The 21,260-nt window shown below is 33.9% G+C and overlaps 2 protein-coding genes and 1 long non-coding RNA gene across 4 annotated transcripts; 1 reads left to right on the top strand and 2 right to left on the bottom strand.

Moving 5' to 3' along the window:
* Window positions 1-648: 648 nt before the first annotated feature.
* On the top strand, window positions 649-16,271 carry LOC109051101 (UNC93-like protein MFSD11). 2 transcript variants are annotated; one of them, XM_042720738.1, is made up of 14 exons: window positions 649-868; window positions 1,400-1,564; window positions 2,446-2,501; window positions 3,091-3,198; window positions 3,287-3,366; window positions 3,918-4,014; window positions 4,259-4,317; window positions 4,523-4,667; window positions 4,939-4,988; window positions 5,153-5,218; window positions 5,307-5,432; window positions 5,568-5,742; window positions 5,940-6,075; window positions 7,117-9,430. In XM_042720738.1, the coding sequence occupies exons 2-14, from the start codon at window positions 1,409-1,411 to the stop codon at window positions 7,267-7,269; spliced, it is 1,407 nt and encodes a 468-aa protein (XP_042576672.1). In that variant the 5' UTR covers window positions 649-868; window positions 1,400-1,408; the 3' UTR covers window positions 7,270-9,430. The 2 variants fall into 2 exon arrangements, with proteins under 2 accessions (XP_042576672.1, XP_042576678.1); XM_042720744.1 differs by lacking the exon at window positions 7,117-9,430 and adding an exon at window positions 15,904-16,271 and having other exon boundaries at window positions 650-868.
* LOC109050927 lies at window positions 10,128-13,141 on the bottom strand. Its single transcript, XR_006154253.1, has 3 exons — window positions 12,731-13,141; window positions 10,231-10,357; window positions 10,128-10,137 (listed from the first exon to the last, which is right to left on the bottom strand). It is a non-coding gene; the product is annotated as an uncharacterized LOC109050927 (long non-coding RNA).
* LOC109051538 lies at window positions 15,548-19,552 on the bottom strand. Its single transcript, XM_042720729.1, has 11 exons — window positions 19,295-19,552; window positions 19,182-19,209; window positions 19,003-19,078; window positions 18,404-18,530; window positions 18,150-18,310; window positions 17,854-18,014; window positions 17,611-17,767; window positions 17,428-17,521; window positions 17,243-17,309; window positions 17,068-17,153; window positions 15,548-16,948 (listed from the first exon to the last, which is right to left on the bottom strand). The coding sequence occupies exons 3-11, from the start codon at window positions 19,061-19,063 to the stop codon at window positions 16,180-16,182; spliced, it is 1,683 nt and encodes a 560-aa protein (XP_042576663.1). The 5' UTR covers window positions 19,064-19,078; window positions 19,182-19,209; window positions 19,295-19,552; the 3' UTR covers window positions 15,548-16,179.
* Between the last annotated feature and the right edge of the window lie 1,708 nt (window positions 19,553-21,260).

The raw sequence follows: 21,260 nt of genomic DNA, 5'->3' as shown, positions 1-21,260 counted from the left end.
TAACAGAATTTCATGTATTTTCACCCTCTTAGAATATTTTGTTTAGGCTATTGTCTTTTTGCTTGTAAATGTTGTATATTTTGTTGCAATTCACAAAGAAAAGAGCATAACGAGGATCCCAGATGTGACGTATCCTGTCAACTTATGGTGATTTCCAAATAATAGTGATTGACTTGCGCTCGGTGTATGGCAAGCCGTTTTAGCTTAAAATATTCCCAGCGTTACTCGTCATAATTGCATTTTACTAGTAAAAATTTAATTACAGAGCTCTACAGTTACATTCTTACTAGTAAAAGTTTAATTAGAGAGCTCTCTAATTGTAATTTTTACAAGTAAGAATTCAGCTCTGTTATTAAAAATGAATGGAAGTCAATGGAGACATATGACTAATAAATAATCATTAGAGAACTTTAATTGGAATTCTTACTAATAATAACTGAAACTAGAGAGCTCTCTAATCATAATTATAACAAGTAAGAATTGAATTAGATAGCTCTCTAATTGTAATTTTACTAGTAAGAATTTAATTGTAGAGCTCTGTAATTAAATTCTTAGTAGTAAAAATGCAATTGCGACGAGTAACGCTGGGAATATTTTAAGCAAAAAAGGCTTGCCATAGCCATATGGATATTGCATACAGATCTAGGGATGATCTACGCGTAAACTTACCCTACCTTGAGGTGTCGGTACGTGATCTTTCAGCGCTTACTCAATCGACAACATTTGAAAGCAATATTTAAACAAGTATAGATACACTTTCACGCACATCTTAATGTTCATGAAGTGAAGGCTGCTGAATTTAAAGATCTAGCGTGACGGATGCAGCAACAGCAACAGCTGCGTGTTAAAGTTTGGCTTTGTGAATAGGGTAAGTTTTTGCAGTGGTGTTATCTACAGCATGTGTAACTAGCACAGTGCTGTAGCTAAACTGGAATAACTGAGTAATTAAAGGTTATGTGGTCGCTCATTAAACTTAAAATGTATTAATAGCCCAACGATATAGAGAATTTATCAAATTACTAGAATCAGCATTTTTTACACAATAAATCCAAGCTGCAAACGGTACATATAGGCTATATATATTAATATATTATATATAATATATATTATATTTAGGTATTTATTAAATAAAATACCGAAATATAAAACCAAATTACAGCATCCCCTCGCCATGAAGTAGTTGCCACGGAAACCATCACATGGATTTTGCATTCCAGGCAATAACTTTCATCTCATGCTTGATGGTCACGATCGCGTGCACTTCTGTGACCACCAACTTGTATTCGCTAACGTTTAACTAGAGCTACTGTTATGGATATAATGCAATGCAAATAGTGTAATACACGTGCTGTAGATATCAAATTGCTCAACTAGGCCTACTTGGTTTGTTTTCTAACAATTTGCTTGGATGCTGGTTTTATTTACATGGACCAAGACACACTGGCTGAAACTTGAGGATTTAATCGAGCTGAGGATGGCGGATATCAGGACATATAATGTTGTTATTTTGGGAATAGGATTTTTACTAATTTTTACAGCCTTCACCACCTGTGGTAATATCGAAGTAAGTTGTGTTTCATTCTTATTGGATGCTATGACTATAGACTGAGAAGGATGGTAGGGTGGCATGCTTCATTATGCTGCTGTGTGTTTGTTTGAAATGTTTATTTTGTCTGAAATTATAGCAGTACTTATGCCAGAACTTAAGAATCGCAAGTCTTCAAAGTTTGCAGCAGTCTTAAGTTTTTAATTAGCAACAGTTTCTACCAAAATAGAGCAAAAGCTAAAGTTATTTTACCCTGATAAAATGTCCTTTAGACATAAAGTCATAGTATAATCATAGTTTTATTGCAGTAACAATTTCATGGTGAAAGGCAATTGTTTTTTTGTTTTTTTTTTGTGAAAAACGACATTCACTTTTTCAGTTAGGAACAGTGATGAAAACAGTATATTGTTGAGGTATTAAATCTGAGTCAGGCGCATCTCGTGTTTTTGATTTTCCCCATCAGTCAGTGAACTATACTGCATGACTAATGGGAGGAACAAATTCACATGTCACGGTGGACTCATGTTAACTTCACAGTCACCCCACACAAAACCCACAAACTCAGTTTAACCATGAAAGGATGTCATATCATAAGATTCAAAACACATTCTATAAGGTTGATCTATGTGTTGAAAGTTGTAGTGCAAAATGAATCATCTTTAAAATATTCACAATGACTTAAAGGTAGTTGACATATCAACATGTCTTGCAGTGAAACATGCTTCATGTACAACTCTTAAAAAGCATTTTTTTTATCATTCTCTTTTTTAATGCATGCAGTTTTTAAGGACTTCATGTTGACAACATGAAGTATTTATTTAACATTACAAAAAATATATATTTGTCACTTTAGAGGGCTATATAGTTCAAAAGCAAAACGTTTGTTTATTTCCTTTTAGCAAACAGTGGTGAAAAGCTTGAATAGCACTAACTTCACTGGAAGCGGCTACCATAGGTAAGATCTCAGTCCTTCATCTTTTCTACATCTCATTTTCATAACTTAGAGCTTTATGATGGATATGTAAATATGATACATTGCACTATAAAAAAAGTTTACAAAATATATTATATTATTATATATTATTTTGATTAAATATTTTGTGGTAAAAAATATTTGTTTCTGTCTAAATTAACATATCATTATGTCATTTTACTTGATTTAATGAGCCTGACTGATTTAATCATAGCTTTAATTTGGTTTTCTTCATCAGTAATTAAATTATTGTAACTACTAGTGATTAAAGTGGTTGAAAAAGTGTGAAGAACTCATCACTGTATAGGTTGGCAGTTTGACTTAAAGTTTAAGGTAGCAATGAAATGTTAATTTGCAATTTTAGTCAGTTGAACACTGGTGAGTTTGTAATTGTGACAAAGAAATGCAAACGGTGCATTATTTCACAGTGCAATATGACAAGATAAGTAGAGGCTAACAAATGATATCACATTTTCTAATTAAAGTTAAAATAAACTCTAGGTGTAGATATTATGAAAATATGTTTGAAATGGGATATTCAATATCTTTTCTATATTTTATCTTTTCACAGCCTTGGAATAATATATGGAGTTTTTTCATTCTGTAATGTGTTAGCCCCCATTATCGTTACAATAATTGGACCACAATTTACCATGTTCTTGAGTGGAGTTCTGTATAGGCAAGTATCCCAGCTTTCTTTGTGACTGTTCATCTTGTAGTCATCATGTCAGCGTTTTCTCTGTTGTTCACTTCTGTGTGTTTTTCAGTGGTTATATAGCTGCATTCATCATTCCATCCACATGGTCCTTTTATTTCACATCAGTAGTAATTGGCATTGGAGCAGCCAGTAAGTAGATATTTAAAACACACAATCACACTCTTAGTGTATTTCACTTCATCAAATATTTCATCACCTGCCAGCTAATAAATGATTGAATAGTTCCCCCCAAAAATATTTAGTTAATTATCACCCTCAGACCAAGATTCAGATGAGTTCCTGAATTCCTTTAACCAAATAAATAAATTAAAAAATTCTAATTAAATACAAAACTTGTATGCAGTGCTGCAAAATTTTCTCAGTCGGTGTGGTTAGTCTTTTATGTACAGTACACACTACTACGGAAGTAGATGTTTCACATTTTTAAAATTCCTTCACCCACTTAAGCAATACGGTAGAGGCAGGTTATAGTTGTCACTCAAAAAAGGTGCTATATTTGCATTGTTTTGTTACACTGGTAAATCAAATATGGTCAGTCAAAATGAATCGCAGGCGATAGTTTAAATGATAGTTTAAGGTTTTAATTACTTATTTGTTTAGAGCGGTTTATAATAAAGTAGTGCATTAATTCAGTTTTTAATCATTCTAATTGGTGCAACCTGCCTTTTTTCTATCCACAGTGCTTTGGACAGCTCAAGGGCACTTTCTAGTGGAGAACTCTGATGCTTCCACCATCAACAGGAACACAGGATTGTTTTGGGCTTTACTGCAGTGCAGGTCAGGAAGACATTATATTATTAGTTTAATATAATGTTTATATTATTTATGTTGCTTCATTTTATGAAATATGGCAGCTTTGACATTCTTTCTAAGCTCTCCTTTTGTGTTTAACTGAAGAAAAAAAGTCATATTGGAGGAGTTATGCAAACTTACTAACCAAATCAGTAAAACCATCAAGAGCTAACCACTTACCAAATACATGATTCCTGTATGAACAATTCTGTTTGTGTTTGCTTTCCAGTATGTTGTTTGGAAATCTATACGTTTATTTTGATTGGAAAGGAAAAACTGAAATTACAGGTTTGAAAAATCATATTTTGATAGAAGCAACTTGATTGTTTTCACTCTTTTATATAACTTAAGCTGCATTTATTTAATCTCTGCTAACTATATACTAACTCTCAAATGACAAAAAATATTTAAAAATTTAAGCATAAATGTATGTATTTATTTATTTATTTATTTATTTTTTACATTTTTTTTCTGTCACATATTTTACCCACAGATAAAGACAGAAAGATTATGTTTACTGCTCTGCTGGTTATCTCAGCACTCGGGACACTAAGTTTTCTTGCATTGAGGAAGGTCTGTCAGCAGGAAGAGATTCTCTCTGAAGAGGAGGGCCAGTATCTGTTATCGGCAAGACTGAAGTAATGATGAATCATGATCATTTGAGAATGAGAATTTCCACAAACAAAAAAAGTGTAAAATATCCTTTCACAGATCCAACAATAACGATTTTTATTCTGCTTCCAAATCTGGCCAGAAATTCAGAAGAATACTTAAAAAAAAATACTTGGCTCCATGAAAACCCCAGCTATAAATTCATACATTTTTGTTGGAATATTATGATGATTGCTACTTGCTTATACTTGTTTGAATTCTCATTGGACGCTGATATAATTTGTTGTGTAATTTTAGATATAAACAAAGAGCAACATCTGCTGTGACGGAAACTAAAACACAGTTTAGTAAGTTCATATGGCTTAATTTGTAACATGATCTGCTATTTATTTAAGTTATTTTATTAAATAATTATTCAAAGAGTAATTATACAAATCGTAGTGGCTCATCAGTTAATTGTTTTTTTTTATTTAAACCCATTGTGTTTTTTATTGTGTTTTTTCCCCTTTAGAGACGATTTTGGAAATCTTCAAAACAAAAACCATTTTGTTATTAAGTTTCTGCATGGCATACAGTGGTAAGGACATCACTAAAGGAAACAGCCATTAATGCCATGAGCATTCGAGCATGATGAATATGTTTTGATTGCTGCTGTTTCATTGAAGGTTTGGAGCTGTCGTTTTACAGTGGCGTTTATGGAACCTGCATTGGAGCTACGACACACTTTGGCGATGTAGCAAAAGGCTTAATTGGCATTTCAGGCATTGTGGTGGGAATCGGAGAAATAGTCGGTCAATGCACTTTCAGTTTGCAGAAGCATCTACTTTGATTACTCTTGCATTTTAGTAGTATGGACATCTAAAGACAAGCTGGGCAGATACTTTAATAGGATTGGAGCTTGATAAGATGTTGTCTCTTGTTTGCAGGGGGAGGATTGTTCGGCCTTGTATTGAAGAATAACCGTTTCAGGCGCACTTCAGTTGTCTTCTTAGGGATGGTTGTGCACTTTGTTGCCTTCTATTTGATATTCCTCAACATACCAGATGATGCACCTGTGGTTTTCCAAACAAGCTCACAACATAAGCCATATTTGGTACCAAGGTATAATAATAAATAATTTATTCTGCAAAATAATTTGAAACAAATCCAAAAACTGGCAGGAAATGCATTAATTGATAAAAGAAAAACATATTAATTGAATGCAATATAAACGGTTTGGATCATCTGCTTAGCTACATTTTGTTTCCTAAAGATTGGAGTGTTGCATTGTTGACGGCGCTGTGTTTATTTATTCACAGCTTGTCCATCGCCCTGCTGTGTAGCTTCTTACTGGGTCTTGGGGACAGCTGTTTCAATACTCAGCTCTACAGCATTCTGGGCCGGGCGTTTGCTGAGCAGAGTGCACCAGCCTTTGCTATATTCAAATTCATACAGGTAACAACAGTCTGTATTTATTTAAATTTAATTTTGCTTGATAGCCTGCTATGTTATTGAACCAAAGGAGACACAGGCCAGTTTCCTTGCATAAAACTTCTCATAAAATATGAAGTCATAGAAAATGTGTAAGGAAGATTTTTTTTTTTTAATTCATAAATATTTTTGATTTGAGTGACAGTAAAGACACTTATGTTACAAAAGATTTCTACCTCAAATAAACGCTGTTCTTTTAAACTGTCTATTCATCAAAGAACCCTGAAGAAATGTAGCAATTTTTATAAAAATATTTAGCAGTACAACTGTTTTCAACATTGATAATAAAAAGAAATGCTTGTTGTGCAGTAAATCAGCATATTAGAATGATTTCTGATGTATCATGTGACACTCAAGACTGGAGTAATGCTGCTGAAAATTCTTTGACATCACAGGAATGAATTACATTTTAAAATAAATTAAAATAGAAAAAAAAAACCAGTTATTTTTAAATTGTAATAATATTTCACAACATTACTGTTTTTACTAATCAAATAAATTCTACCTTGGTGAGCATAAGACACTTCTTTTAAGAAAAGTATGTGTTTGAGTGTTATATTATAAATAAATGACATATACCAAGAAAAAAATGTCAGTAAAAAATAACATTTACACACAATTGCGTGTCTGTATATATGTATCTTTATGGATCTAATCACTGATCAGTAGACTAATGCATAGCCGACATTCTTACAGTATAGGCCACTTGCATGGATGATGGTACTTAGTCTGATATGATTAGACGTGGTGTTTTGAGAATTTGAGAACTGCTGGTTTATGTCAGTAGAATATCTGATCAGCACTTAGAGACTAAAATAAGGTGTAAAATAATACTGTGCTTTATTAAAAGCTTTTTATTTTTCCCTTAACTTCAGCAGATAGAGTTTACCCCATAACTTTCTTGATGAATAAAATGCATTTCAAGTTCCAGTGGCCAATTAATAAGGTGAAGTGTATTCAGTATGAATTGGATTCAGTGTGTCAATAATTCAGTCCCTCTCTCAGTCTATGTTTGCAGCTGTGGCGTTCTTCTACAGTGGTTATATTCTACTGACCTGGCAGCTCCTCGTGATGGTCATCATGGGATTCACAGGAACGTTGTGTTTTTTCATGGTGGAGAGGATGCAGAATATGTCAGCTGACATACAGGAGTATTAGGTTGGGATCTTTCTCAGGAGACATTTCAGTAAGTGTACTACTTGCACTATTTGTTTGTTGTAATTAAGATGAAGTTGGTAGTATAAAACACTACTCGGGATTTATGCGAAAGAGCTATTGTTATTGCAGGACTTTTGGAACCTTAAAAATACAGATTTTTTTATTTACATGCTATGATAGAAAATTGTTAGCTGGAATTGCATTACGATTTAGTATTGTATTACTTAAAAATGATATTTCAATATTTTAAAGGTGCACTCTTATGTTGTGTTGACTGACGTGGCAGTGTTCTTATACTGATACCTAGTGGCGTAGTTGCAGTATTACATAAACGCAAAGGGTCTTGAATCTCACTGATTCTGTTGTAGAAATTCACTTGACTTAGTTATTTTGTGAGCGAAGGTGTCGGATAACAGCTGAGTTAGCAAGATAAAACTAGTATTCCACAGGTCATGTGATCATTGGACCTGCTCCATGTAAAATATAACAGATTTTTATTACGTATTAGCATCTCTTTATGTGTACTATGTGTTAAACAAATACATAATGAGGACAAATACTGAGTGCACCTTTAAATTTCATGTAAAATGATGTTGGTGACGATCAGATGATGGCTCGGTAATTAACCTCTAAATTCATATACATATACACCAGTATACACCATGCAACTTATAGTCAAAATTTTGTTATCATTAAGATGTTTATGTTTTTGAAAGAAGTCTGAATTGTCTACACACAGTGGAGCTGTATCATTTCAGTTAAGAAAGCATTTCTCTCAGGGTCCTGCTATATAACTGTGATTTTTATAGGATCTGTAACTCTAAAAGGCTAAAGACATGTCAATTTCGCTTTAAGTTTTCTTTTCTAAAATGATTTTATACTTTATATACACTCTGTGTTCTTTATTGTGAAGCTTTGTTAAGTTGATAAACCAGATAAGCTGGTTCAGATACTGAAAGTATTACTCATAGATAGCCAGACAGTGATGTCATGAGGATTCTATGTCACGAGACAGTCAGAACTGGTTTAAACAATGTTTACACAATCGTCATCTTCATATCAAATGTCTTCTTGTGTTCACACATCACAAAAATGCTGTTTGTTGGAAACCAGTTTTTTATCTGAAGCAACAGCTCTCTAGGCATAAAGTTAACATGAGATTATTTGTTTAGTAAATCTGGCTTTCACTAAATATAGGTAACTGAATGAATAATGATTGAAGCAAGTTTTACATAACATTTTACATAGCATAAAATGTTGCCGAACATTACACAAATATCTTATGCATAATACATGATATAGTTCAGTCTGTTTTGTATGTTTTAATGTGTAATTTTTACATTTGTACTACACCCCTGCTACACTCTAGCCAATTTAAGGCATACATTTCATAGATTGCAGCTATGCAATAATTTATGTGTTTCACATTGTAAAAATTTGTGTTTAGATTTAGCCTATTTGTGCAAAAATCGGATTTTTGAATTTGGTAATTGATAGTCAGTATGAAACATCCCGTCCTTTTAGGTTTGATTTGACATTTTAAGGCATTTCAATAAAGAATTATTATTATTATAATGTGTTACTATTTATAGTATTTTTACTGTCTTTTGATTATTATTTTTCCACATTATAGTTTAGTGCTTGCATAAGACATATTCAGCGGTTATTACCACAGTACTGAATCTCACATTAGTGTAATGAATTTCAAGAACTTCTTGAATTTGATCTGCCTGAGAAAAAGAAGCGTGAAAAGGAAGCCCTTCACTTTGTGAAGGAAAAAAAAATCATCAAAATATAAATAATTAACATTTTGGGATTTCCAGTACTTTTTTCTTTTGTTGATGTAAATTTTGATGCCTCTGAATTTAAACATCTATTGTGTCACTTTATTCTAACAAAAAATAAAAAAATAACAAAAAGTGTCATCCACAACAATGTTTAATACATACAGTATATTTTTTTTTGTGGAAAAAATAAAATGGTGGAAAAATACAAGACTGACATGGCAATAATAATAAAAATTGTAATATTAACTTTGCATTTTACATTAACAAATGTAACTCTCAGTGTGCATCAAACAATAAAAGGCTGTAAAACATGCAGTAGGTTGATCAGGATTATTTAAGACTATTAACACACATGCAATAATGAATTTGAGACAATCTAGATAGACTTACAGGTGGTGAACTCAACTGTTGCGCTCTGGTCACTAGGTATACTATGATCATTATAGTCAGTGCTCATTGTTGCTGTCAGAATGTAGTTGGTATTTGGCAGGAGATTTTTGGCCACAATCTCATAGGATCTCACAGTGTTCGGCACTGTCTTGGATATCTGTATGAACATATATATAAATATATATGCATTAATATACAGATTAATATGGTTCATATTATCTAAATATCATATATCGTCTTCCTTACATTTTTGTGTCCTCCTTTGATGCCATAGGTCAGATTTATTCTCAAGGCTTCAAAAAAAATTCCATTTTTTTCATACTGGTCATCCCAAGTTACATTAAAGTTTCCATTTTCAATCTTCTGCACTGATAAGACTGGACTTTTAGGTTTGACTACAGAAAATAGAAAACATATGTAAATGTGTCAGATAAGGCTGGATGAAACCGAAGAGCATGCAAATTCTACTTTATCCACAAAATAATAAGGAAAAATATTAACAAGAACTTATAAACAACATTTATACTCACTGAAGTCTGAGGTCATGAATGTTTTGTATATTAAAACATTTGATCCTTCCAGAAGTGTAGTATTGAAGATCTCTGTTGCAACAAACCCTTCCACTGTAATGTTGCACTCACAATTGTCACTGTGATGATTTCTCTCAAAGATGCATGTATACTTTTCAAATCTGCCATTCAAGAGATATTTGTGTCAACTGATTGCTAAATGAACAGCAGTATATTTAGTTATAGAGGAACTACAGGCCTGTACAAACACTCACGTATTGGATACAGGATGTGTGATGTTGAGTTTGTGTCCAGAGCAGCTTTGGAGACGTTTAGAGGAGAGACTGCATTTCATTTCTGTCTCATAGTCATTAAAACACTTCAAGTCTTCCTTGGTGGGCTCTACAGTGATTTTTAAAGTAAAAAAAAAAAAAAGCAAATTATATCACACATGACCAATGTAAACAGTTGTTTTGTAAAAATAACAGTAGTTATTACAGCAAAACATGGTGTAAAAAAGGAGCCACATAAAAAAATTTTGAGGTATGAAAGTAAAAGTAAAAAATTCGACAGAACTGGTGTCGTCTAAATCAGCACGTTCTTTAATCTATTAAAAAAAACACCCACATCAGCTTTTTAATCAACATGTTTTAAATAAATAAACGAACAAATGAAATATCATGTCTGAGCTGATGGGGAAGTTTGTAACACCTTCCTGTAACTATACTTCTACTGAAGCTCCAAAAAAGAACAGTGCTACATTTCACACAATTGTGAGAGTGGCATCAGCATATAAATATGGAGATTTTATATCTAAGTAACGCAGTGCTCAAATTGAATCAAGTCTTATGGGGGGACCACCATAAGTAAATTTTTTTTTTTTTTTTGGTTGGGGTGGGGGTTAGTCTAACAATATACAATTTAAATACACAATACATTTGATCATAATATGCATAACTATATACTATTTATTAAAAACAGGCTTACATAAAATAACAGGCTTGTGTGTTAATAAAGAATAATCAGTACAATGTTGCATAACAAAGAGAGATTAAGCTACTATTCTTCTTTTAAATGGCTTACTCCAACTAATACTGGATTTAGAGGGTGACAAAGCAGCAGACCCAAAAGGGCAACTATGGCAAATATACCAGGGGACTACATATAAGGCACTTGAAGAGCATGTGACATCAAAATACATTGAAATTTCTCAAAAACAGTAGAAAATATTCAGATGACTTTCAGACTCAATGAATGGTATTCAGATTCAGCAGTGGCACAGGGATAATTATTTCATAATGTCTCAGAAAGCAGTGATAAAGAAGCAGTCAGTAACTTCAAGTGGACCTGTTTAAGGACATTTTTATTACTTAAACAGTAGCAAAAGGATGGAAAAATGCTATCAGGCTGTAATGATACTATAGAGATTAGATCAGGTATTATTCAAAGAGTGCAAGACAACTGGGCAAACAGGATAGTCTTTATAATAGTTCATAAGTTTAACATATGTCCAGGAGATTCTCAAAAGTCAACTCATTTATCCATAACAGCTCTCAAGGTAATTTCAGGAACCAGTGGGTGAAGACATAAACCAATGTTGAAAACAGTTGTGTACAAATTGTGTTCAGGACTCTTTGTGTTGTGAGTTGAAAGTTAAAGAGTTTATCTTTTATATGAAATTTTGTATTTTTTTAATTTTATTTGTTTTTACTTTTGATTTTTTTAATTTTAATTTTATGTTTAAAAGTATTCATTTCTTTAATTTCTTTACACCCAAAAAAGAAATAAATCATTTAAATTCTTACTAACCCCAAACTTTTGAAATGTTTCTTTTAGTAGTGTATAATGTTACAAATTATATCTATTTCAGATAAATGTTGTTCTTTTGAACTTTCTATTAATCCTGAAAAGAAAAAAAAACTGTTTTCAACATTGATAATAATCAGAAATGTTTCTTGAGCAGCAAATCAGTATATTAGAATGATTTCTGAAGATCGTGTGACACTGAAGACTGGAGTAATGATGCTGAAAATTGTTTACTATTGTATTATTGTTATTTTAAATTGTAATAATATATCATGATATTATTGTTTTTACTGTATTTTGGATCAAATCAATGCAGGCTTGGTGAACAAAAAATGACTTTTGAACAGTTTAATGTACGTCCAACATAGAGAACAACTGGATGATTGACACTTTGTGACAATAATGTTTGTTCCAAAAGGCTTGTTTAAATGCAAGAAACTAGTTTATTAGATATTAAAAATATAAATTGTGACGAGACTGGCTGTCAGTCTGTGTGTTAGTGTTGTGGGGATTTTTCACTGATTTCAGTGCAGTTTACATAGTCACGTCCAGTAGGTGGCAGCAAGGGACTGTTATGAGTGAGTCTGTCAGTCCGCAGACTATTCAGCCATTTAAGTCCAAAAGTCTGTTTTATTCAGGAACTAACTGTGGCTATCAATATGTCACTCATAGCTATTTCAAGAGTGAATCCCGCATTTATATGCCGATGGAATTCTCGAAACTTTGCAGTGTATGTGGCCGTTGGTCTTAGCAGCATGAAAACAAGTTTTATACAGTTCTGAATGGATTATATATAGCACAGAAACCGCACAACGAGCACTCCCTTTATAATTACTAAAAAGCTGTCATCTTCATCGAGATCTCTAGCACCCCAGAACCAGGTCTAATAATAATGTACGCAAGGAATACAAAAGCCTCACCATGGAATTGATACATAGAGTGGAAAGATATATATAGAGAGAAAATTACCCCTCAAAAAAGTCAGTAAGAACCAAGAAGCTTGCTCTTCCCGACTGCGAGTGGAGGTTTATTATTCTCCATTTTTTTTTTAGCTGAAGTTAGCTTCACCGGAGCGGCGCAAATCAAGCAGTCATGTCAACGATGTCCTGCGCTTAGCGGTCTTTAGACCCGGGGCGGGGCGTTTGACAACTAACCCATAAACAAACTTAATATAAATTATTGTAAATAATTAATTCACTAAAGTTAACAAATCCATTGCATGAATTTAATCACATTTGCCATTATCATTTTTACTCAAATAAAAATATCTGAAGGACCCCCCCAAGTCTATTTTTTCTTCTTATGGGGGTGCCGGATCCCCCCCCCCCCTCAATTCGAGCACTGAAGTAACGTTATACATAGAGAGAAAAAACAACTACAAACACTTACCGTAACACAATGCAATACAGATGAGTGTGAGGAAGATCTGACACTTAAATGTGGAAAACATCTTGTAGCCTACGTTCTATAACAAAAACAAATATCATCTCATACATCTCCAAACAATTACACGTTACAAACTAAAACTATTCCTCGCAAAATATAGACGAAATGTTACGTTTCCATACCGTTAGACTATATTTTACAGTACGTTGCCTGTAAGAAACCGAGGTTAGGCTACTAACCACTCTATAGGCAAATTAAACAGTTAAATACGGTTTCAGTCACAGCAACACACAGCAAGTAGTTTAATCCAGCTACATATTCATATGAGCATATGCTTCCCTATTCGCAAAATGGAACTCGCGAAAAAGGGCGTTTCGAACTTTCCTGGAATACACGCAGCAGTTTCAGTTCCTCTGTACTTATGTCAGTTCCATTCCAAAATTGATAGCCTATCCCAATCTAAAATAGAAAATATATAAAAATATTATATTTTTTATTTGTACATTTCTTCAACACATTTTCAGTATGGCAGACAAGACAGACAGAGGTTTATTTTAAAAACAGAATAAGCCATATGCTTATGGTCTCTCTATAGGCTATATTATAATTTTAGATCTAAAAAGCATGTAAATCCTACAAATCTCATGGAGAGGGATTAACAGGAGTTTATAGACAACATTTATACTCACTGAAGTCTGTAGTCAAACATTTGATCCTTCCAGAAGTGTAGTATTGAAGATCTCTGTTGCAACAAACGTTTGCACTGTAATGTTGCACTCACAATTGTCAGTGTGATGATTTCTCTCAAAGATGCATGTATAGCCTACTTTTCAAACCTGCAATTCAAGAGATATTTGTGTCAACTGATTGCTAAATGAACAACAATATATTTAGTTATAGAGGAACTACAGGCCTGTACAAACACTCACATATTGAATACAGGATGTGTGATGCTGAGTTTGTGTCCAGAGCAGCTTTGGAGACGTTCAGAGGAGAGACTGCATTTCATTTCTGTCTCAAAGTCATTAAAACACTTCAAGTCCTCCTTGATGGGCTCTACAGTGATTGGAAAATAAAAGACTGGGTGAAATCACTATCACAAATGACCACAGCAGAAGTTTGCTTTGGAAAAGTAAAAGTGGTTTAACACTGAAACACTGGATTATGTCTGGATTATTATTTTTGATCACATCAATAGATTGTTATCTGAATCATCAGGTTTTCTAGTTTAATTTGATGCATAACATTTCACAACATTTTCATCATTGGGAGCCACAAACAAATAATGACAAACAGGAACACACGTGACAGTTACATTTGACACAACTGTGACATATAAATACACATACATGCATACATACACACACTATGTTTTCAGAGTTTAGAGACTGTTTTAAAGCCACAACAAAGTGCCTGGCAGAACAGTGTGATGATGATCTGACTCAGAAGAACTGTGGAAAACATCGTGACAGTGCTGTAAAAAGAAGAAAGCTGAAAGATTTTCAAAGTAAACACACGGTTTCACAAAAACACAAAATGACCAGTTATAGCTGTTTAAACCCTACACATAGCAGAACATGCGGGACTAAGTTTCGTTATTTGGGACAGCAGGACTGACCTTTTTTTTGGGGCTTCCCGCGTTTAGAGAAGTTCTTCTTTATAAGTGAGATTAGGCAATTATGGGGCAACAACAGAAACCAATAGAAATGTCTGATGTCATTTCAGTTGTCGTGTCGTCACACAAACGCCCAGCAGATGGCGCTGCAATCATCCAAATGACTAATCTATAAATGCTGCGTGTCATTCATATCGCATTGTATTACTGTACCACTTTCTAGAGAACAAAGCTGTCCCTTGTTCAGACATACCTGCGTAAATCATCATTCGTTAATAAAGTGTAAATGTCTCAACATGCACTTCAGTGTATGACGTCACGTTCCATGGAAATACAAATGAGCTTCCTGGTTCATTAAAAAAAAAAAAAAAAAAAAAAAAAAACCTTCTTGGCACACAGCATAAAACAAAAGAAATTCCCCTGAAGGCCTTCGGTTGCAGACTCTATTTCAAAATTCTGAGGTTTTATTTTAGGTAAAAACAAGGGCATACATTTACATTGCTCTTTTTGAGAAGTGCTTTCTTTTTTGTTAGAATGCCATTGTGTAAGTGTATAATGATATAATGATTACATACAAAAATAATGAAATATTTCATGCACGAACCAATCATACCAGTTTGACAGCACAGTAACTGTACACAGGCTGGCAATAACTGTTTATGAACTGAACGAGCTGAGTGGAGTCTTTGAAAGGTAAACCATTTTGTTGTTGATGATAGCAAAACAATAAAGAAAAGTGTCATCTACATTTAAATGTATCATATATACAAACATATCTTTTTTGCTGAAACAACATCCTATAGAAAAATACAAGTTCTATTCACAGACTGAGACAGCAAGTATAGACCCTCTAATAATGCCATTAGCAAATGTCGTATAATGTAATAAAAATGTCAATGCCAAGAAAAATAATGCATGACTTCCAAGAGAATTTAAGTCACTGTATAACCCCTTATTGTTGAAAGAGTGGATCCTTGATTTAGTTATTAAACAAAATTTCTTATTATACAGATCAAAAGTTAAAATGAAAAAATACCCATCATTTGTTTTCACAGCATTATTAAACCGAATAAGAACTGTATTGTTATCATGTCTTTGCAAATTTGACTTAATGTCAAAAATCTGTGTTTGTGTTCCACAGAAGAACGAAAGTCATCTGGGACAGCATGAGATCATTGTAATTGGTGGAGTATCCTTTTAAGGCATTTTTCAACATCTTATTGCAGAAGTACAGTAGCTAGCAAAACCTAAATTCAAGGCCTTGGCTTTAAGTCTGTACAAACAATGAACAAAGTTTACATAGTCCTTATTACTGGTCATATTTTCAGATTAATAATTCATTGTAACTGTAGACATTGCATGCAAAAAAGAATGAAAGGTTTCGGGCATGCACTTATCTTTTGTTTTTACAGCCCAGTTAAACACACTGATATGAATTGTCCATTGGAATAATGGATGAGAAATGCAAAGAACTTTGGTGCACAGATGTGGGATCTTGGCCGGTGCTGTGGGGGAATTTCAAAGCTCCACATGCATTAAGGGCTTGTTCAATACTGATGTTTGTGCTCCACTGTCCTTCTGTGCTCTTTGTTAAGCCTTGAAAAGCCTGATATCCTTCATCACTTGGTGTGACATTGCCATCATCCAGAATCAGAGGAGGATAGAGTGGATTTGTGCTGGTGATGAGATTTTTCATGATGGATTTCTCATCAGCACCAACACCATTTGAAAGGTTCACACAAACATCTGGATCATTTCCCTTTTCCAAAAGACTGAAGTCCTGATATGGGCTTTCCAGAGTATCATTAGTGGGAGCGTTAAACTGGATATCTCTTGTATCCAGGAATACAGAATCATCAGTGGATGATTCCAAATATGACTTATTGCTGAAAACAGATGAGCCAGAGCAATTGCCCGAATCTCGGTTTGCACGGTTGTGTTCTCTTGAGGAACTGATGCCGTTAACACTCTTGTATGACGTGCTCATAGCAACCGGATTGTTGGGGGGGAACAGTGATCTGTTGTTTGGGATTGGATGCGATTCAAACAACTTATCCAAGGCATCCACAACTCGTAATGCAATGTTGGTGGTGCTATCAGGGCCAGCCTGGCCATAATCCACAGGCGCTGACTCAACACTGTGGGAACTTTTTTCATTGTATGTATCCACTGATAATGCTAAGATCCTGTAGAGAGACAAACATGTTGTGTCATTATTAATCAGAATTAGAATGACCCCAGTCTGTCATGTGTTTCTGATGTTTTGGGGGAAAAAAAGAACAAACAAGCGAACATAAAAACATACAATTTCTTATCCTCCTGAAGGTCCAGTGTTGGAATCTCTGCTTGGATTGGAGAGAACTTTGTAACAGATGGAGGCAAAATATGACCCTATTAAACATGAGAGAAAAAAATATTTTGATCCACATTATGATGAAATATTAACATTATTGAAGGTTATTGCAGGATCTTTCTCCCACCTTTTCCTCTCCAAGATTGCCATCTATTTTTGGCTTGGAGACTTTGTCCCACCAATTCGTCTTCATTCTGTAATGAAGAAGTTAAGTGTGTCAGAACTGAATTTGTCAAGGATGCATGAAGAATGAGCATAAATGTCAAATGTTTTGTTATCGAATGATGGAAAACCACAAAACAGAGAACTCGCCTCAAAATGCAGATGAAGATAATACTAATGATGACGATTAAACCAACACAGAGAGATGGAATAATTATTTTGGCTATTTCAGTTGGGGATGAGGCTGTAAAACATGCAGTAGATTGATCAGCATTATTTAAGACTATTAACACACATGCAATAATGAATTTGAAACAATCTAGATAGACTTACAGGTGGTGAACTCAACTGTTGCGCTCTGGTCACTAGGTATACTATGATCATTATAGTCAGTGCTCATTGTTGCTGTCAGAATGTAGTTGGTATTTGGCAGGAGATTTTTGGCCACAATCTCATAGGATCTCACAGTGTTCGGCACTGTCTTGGATATCTGTATGAACATATATATAAATATATATGCATTAATATACAGATTAATTTTAATATTATCTATATATCATATATCGCCTTCCTTACATTTTTGTGTCCTCCTTTGATGCCATAGGTCAGATTTATTCTCAAGCCTTCAAAAAAGATTCCTGCTACCAAATCATTTTTTTCATACTGGTCATCCCAAGTTACATTAAAGTTTCCATTTTCAATCTTTTGCACTGACAAGACTGGACTTTTAGGTTTGACTATAGAAAATGGAAAACATATGTAAATGTGTCAGATAAGGCTGGATGAAACTGAAGAGCATGCAAATTCTACTTTATCCACAAAATAATAAGGAAAAATATTAACAAGAACTTATAAACAACATTTATACTCACTGAAGTCTGAAGTCATGAATGTTTTGTATAATAAAACATTTGATCCTTCCAGAAGTGTAGTATTGAAGATCTCTGTTGCAACAAACCCTTCCACTGTAATGTTGCACTCACAATTGTCACTGTGATGATTTCTCTCAAAGATGCATGTATACTTTTCAAACCTGCAATTTAAGAGATATTTGTGTCAACTGATTGCTAAATAAACAGCAGTATATTTAGTTATAGAGGAACTACAGGCCTGTACAAACACTCACGTATCGAATACAGGATGTGTGATGTTGAGTTTGTGTCCAGAGCAGCTTTGGAGACGTTCAGAGGAGAGACTGCATTTCATTTCTGTCTCATAGTCATTAAAACACTTCAAGTCTTCCTTGGTGGGCTCTACAGTGATTTTTAAAGTAAAAAAAAAAAAGCAAATTATATCACACATGACTAAAGTAAACAGTTGTTTTGTAAAAATAACAGTAGTTATTACAGCAAAACATGGTGTAAAAAAGGAGCCACATGACAAAATTTTGAGGTATGAAAGTAAAAGTAAAAAAATCGACAGAACTGGTGTCGTCTAAATCAGCACGTTCTTTAATTTATATAATAAAAAACACCCACGTCAGCTTTTTATCAACATGTTTTAAATAAATAAATTAACGAACAAATGAATAAAAACTAGAAATATCATGTCTGAGCCGATGGGGAAGTTTGTAACACCTTCCTGTAACTATACTTCTACTGAAGCTCCAAAAAAGAACAGTGCTACATTTCACACAATTGTGAGAGTGGCATCAGCATATAAATATGGAGATTTTATATCTAAGTAACGTTATACATATAGAAAAAAACAACTACAAACACTTACCGTAACACAATGCAATACAGATGAGTGTGAGGAAGATCTGACTCTTAAATGTGGAAAACATCTTGTAGCCTACGTTCTATAACAAAAACAAATATCATCTCATACACCTCCAAACAATTACACGTTACAAAGTAAAACGATTCTTCCCAAAATATAGACGAAATGTTACGTTTCCATACCTTTAGACTGTATTTTACAGTACGTTGCCTGTAAAAAAAACGAGTTTAGGCTACTAACCGCTCTATAGGCAAATTAAACACAGTAAAATACGGTTTCAGTCACAACCACACACAGCAAGTAGTTTAATCCAGCTTCATATTCATATGAGCATATGCTTCCCTATTCGCAAAATGGAACTCGCGAAAAAGGGCGTTTCGAACTTTCCTGGAATACACGCAGCAGTTCCGTCGTTCCACTGACTCCCGTCCTGCTCGAGCCTCCGCTGTTCCTCACAGACACGCGCTCACACTGATCTCTAGCCTGCTCAAACACCACTATGAAGGGTGGATTCTGACAGATCTAAGGCTTAGCAGGAGAAGGAGAAGGAGCAGTCGACCCTTCCGTCGCCGTCAATCCGTGTCCATTTTTGAATGGGATTGAATGGGAGGGCAGACGACAGACCCGCGGCGATGTCACGGCGACGTCACTGTTGGAACCAATCATAGGCGGCGACGTGACGACGGCGTACGTAAGAAATTTATCAAAAATAGTACGTGTACTAAGTACGTCTATCGCAAGCCGTTTTAACATTTAAAACTTGTTTTTGACTATCCATAAATATAATTTCGGATAGTCACAATTGTAATTCCAGATATCTATATTGCAATTATGACTCATCGTAATTGGAATTAAGATATCTACAATGTGATTATGACTAGCCGTAATATGCATTGAAGATATCTACAATGTAATTTTGACTAGTCACAATACACATTCCAGATATCTACAATGCTATTACGACTAGTCATAATCTTCCATTGGCTTCCATTGAAAAATATTTGCAGATATCTTCAAATTAGTTTTGACGAGTCGTAATTCCAATTCAAGATATCTTTAAACATGATTTGCCTAGTCAAAACTCTAATTAAAGATATCTCAAACTACAATTTGACTAGTGATAATTCAATTAGAGATATCTTCAAATGAGTTTTGACGAGTCGTAATCCCAATTCAAGATATCTTTAAATATGATTTGACTAGTCAAAAACAATTTAAGATATCTTTAATTCAAAAATTGTAAAGATATCCAAAATACATTTGTAGATATCTGCAATTCATTTATGACTAGTCAAATTACAGTTGTAGATATCTTGAATTGGAATTTTGACTAGGCAAATCATATTTAAAGATATCTTGAATTGGAATTATGACTATTCAAAACCCATTTAAAGATATCTGCAATTTAATTATGGATATCCAAATCAGATTTTTGACTAGGAAGAACTATATTTAGAGATATCTGCATTTAGCTTTGTGACTAGGCGTAATTGCAATGTAGATATCTGGAATTAACAATTTGACTAGTCAAAATACGTTTATAGATATCTACAATGTGCATGCAAATACACCTTTGTTGAGCTCCACCTTATACGTTTTATTTAACCAATCCAGGCTTGGAAACTGTTGTCATCCGCAGTTTTGTCTAAGAGTTGTATAATAAAAGTCCTGCGTCTTTGGGTGATTTTAAACTGTTTTATACAGAAGTAATTCAAAAGTATGGAAATAAAAATGTAGCTGAAGCATGTGTAAAAGTGGTAGGCTATACAGAGAGGACTTAAATAGGCTTTTGAACCTGTTTTATATCGTAATGTTGAGACGTGTGTGCTGTGGATTAAATTTTGTTAGTCTTTATTTACAAACCAACACATGTCAGCCGTTGCAACATTTAATATAATGTTAAAAGAATCAGTGTGTATTTACACTAAGTGCAATCCTGCCTTGTTGTCAGAGGCTAGTTACACTATCGCCCACCAACATGTGATTTGAATGGTCAATACTCATAACGCAGACTCAGTATCAGTTGAAATGGATTAGTAGTTAAAGTGTGTGCTTTTTGACGCAATCGACCCGAGTTCGCGTCCGCCTTTTGCCAAATATTTTTGTCCTTTTTCAAATCTCATATCGTATCGGAAAGGCATTTATTTTCAATAAAAATTAAGGAAATAATTAAAAGGTTGAAAATAAATATTTGGTAGGGCTAGGGTAGGTGTAGGGAGGGCTTTATTGTCCCAGTAAGGTTGCATCTATTTAAAAAATTG

Source organism: Cyprinus carpio, chromosome A3 (genome assembly GCF_018340385.1).
Source record: "Cyprinus carpio isolate SPL01 chromosome A3, ASM1834038v1, whole genome shotgun sequence".
Lineage (NCBI taxonomy): Eukaryota > Metazoa > Chordata > Actinopteri > Cypriniformes > Cyprinidae > Cyprinus > Cyprinus carpio.
This window is presented reverse-complemented; position numbering and strand designations above follow the sequence as displayed.

Coding starts and splice junctions, on each gene's coding strand:
- LOC109051101 (XM_042720738.1), top strand. CDS start 1,409: ATGCTGGTTTTATTTACATGGACCAAGACACACTGGCTGAAACTTGAG. Junction 2,502..3,090: donor ACTGGAAGCGGCTACCATAG/GTAAGATCTCAG, acceptor ATCTTTTCACAG/CCTTGGAATAATATATGGAG. Junction 5,433..5,567: donor GGGAATCGGAGAAATAGTCG/GTCAATGCACTT, acceptor TCTTGTTTGCAG/GGGGAGGATTGTTCGGCCTT.
- LOC109051538 (XM_042720729.1), bottom strand. CDS start 19,063: ATGTTTTCCACATTTAAGAGTCAGATCTTCCTCACACTCATCTGTATT. Junction 18,311..18,403: donor ACACATCCTGTATTCGATAC/GTGAGTGTTTGT, acceptor CTTAAATTGCAG/GTTTGAAAAGTATACATGCA. Junction 17,522..17,610: donor AACAGTTGAGTTCACCACCT/GTAAGTCTATCT, acceptor CATGTTTTACAG/CCTCATCCCCAACTGAAATA.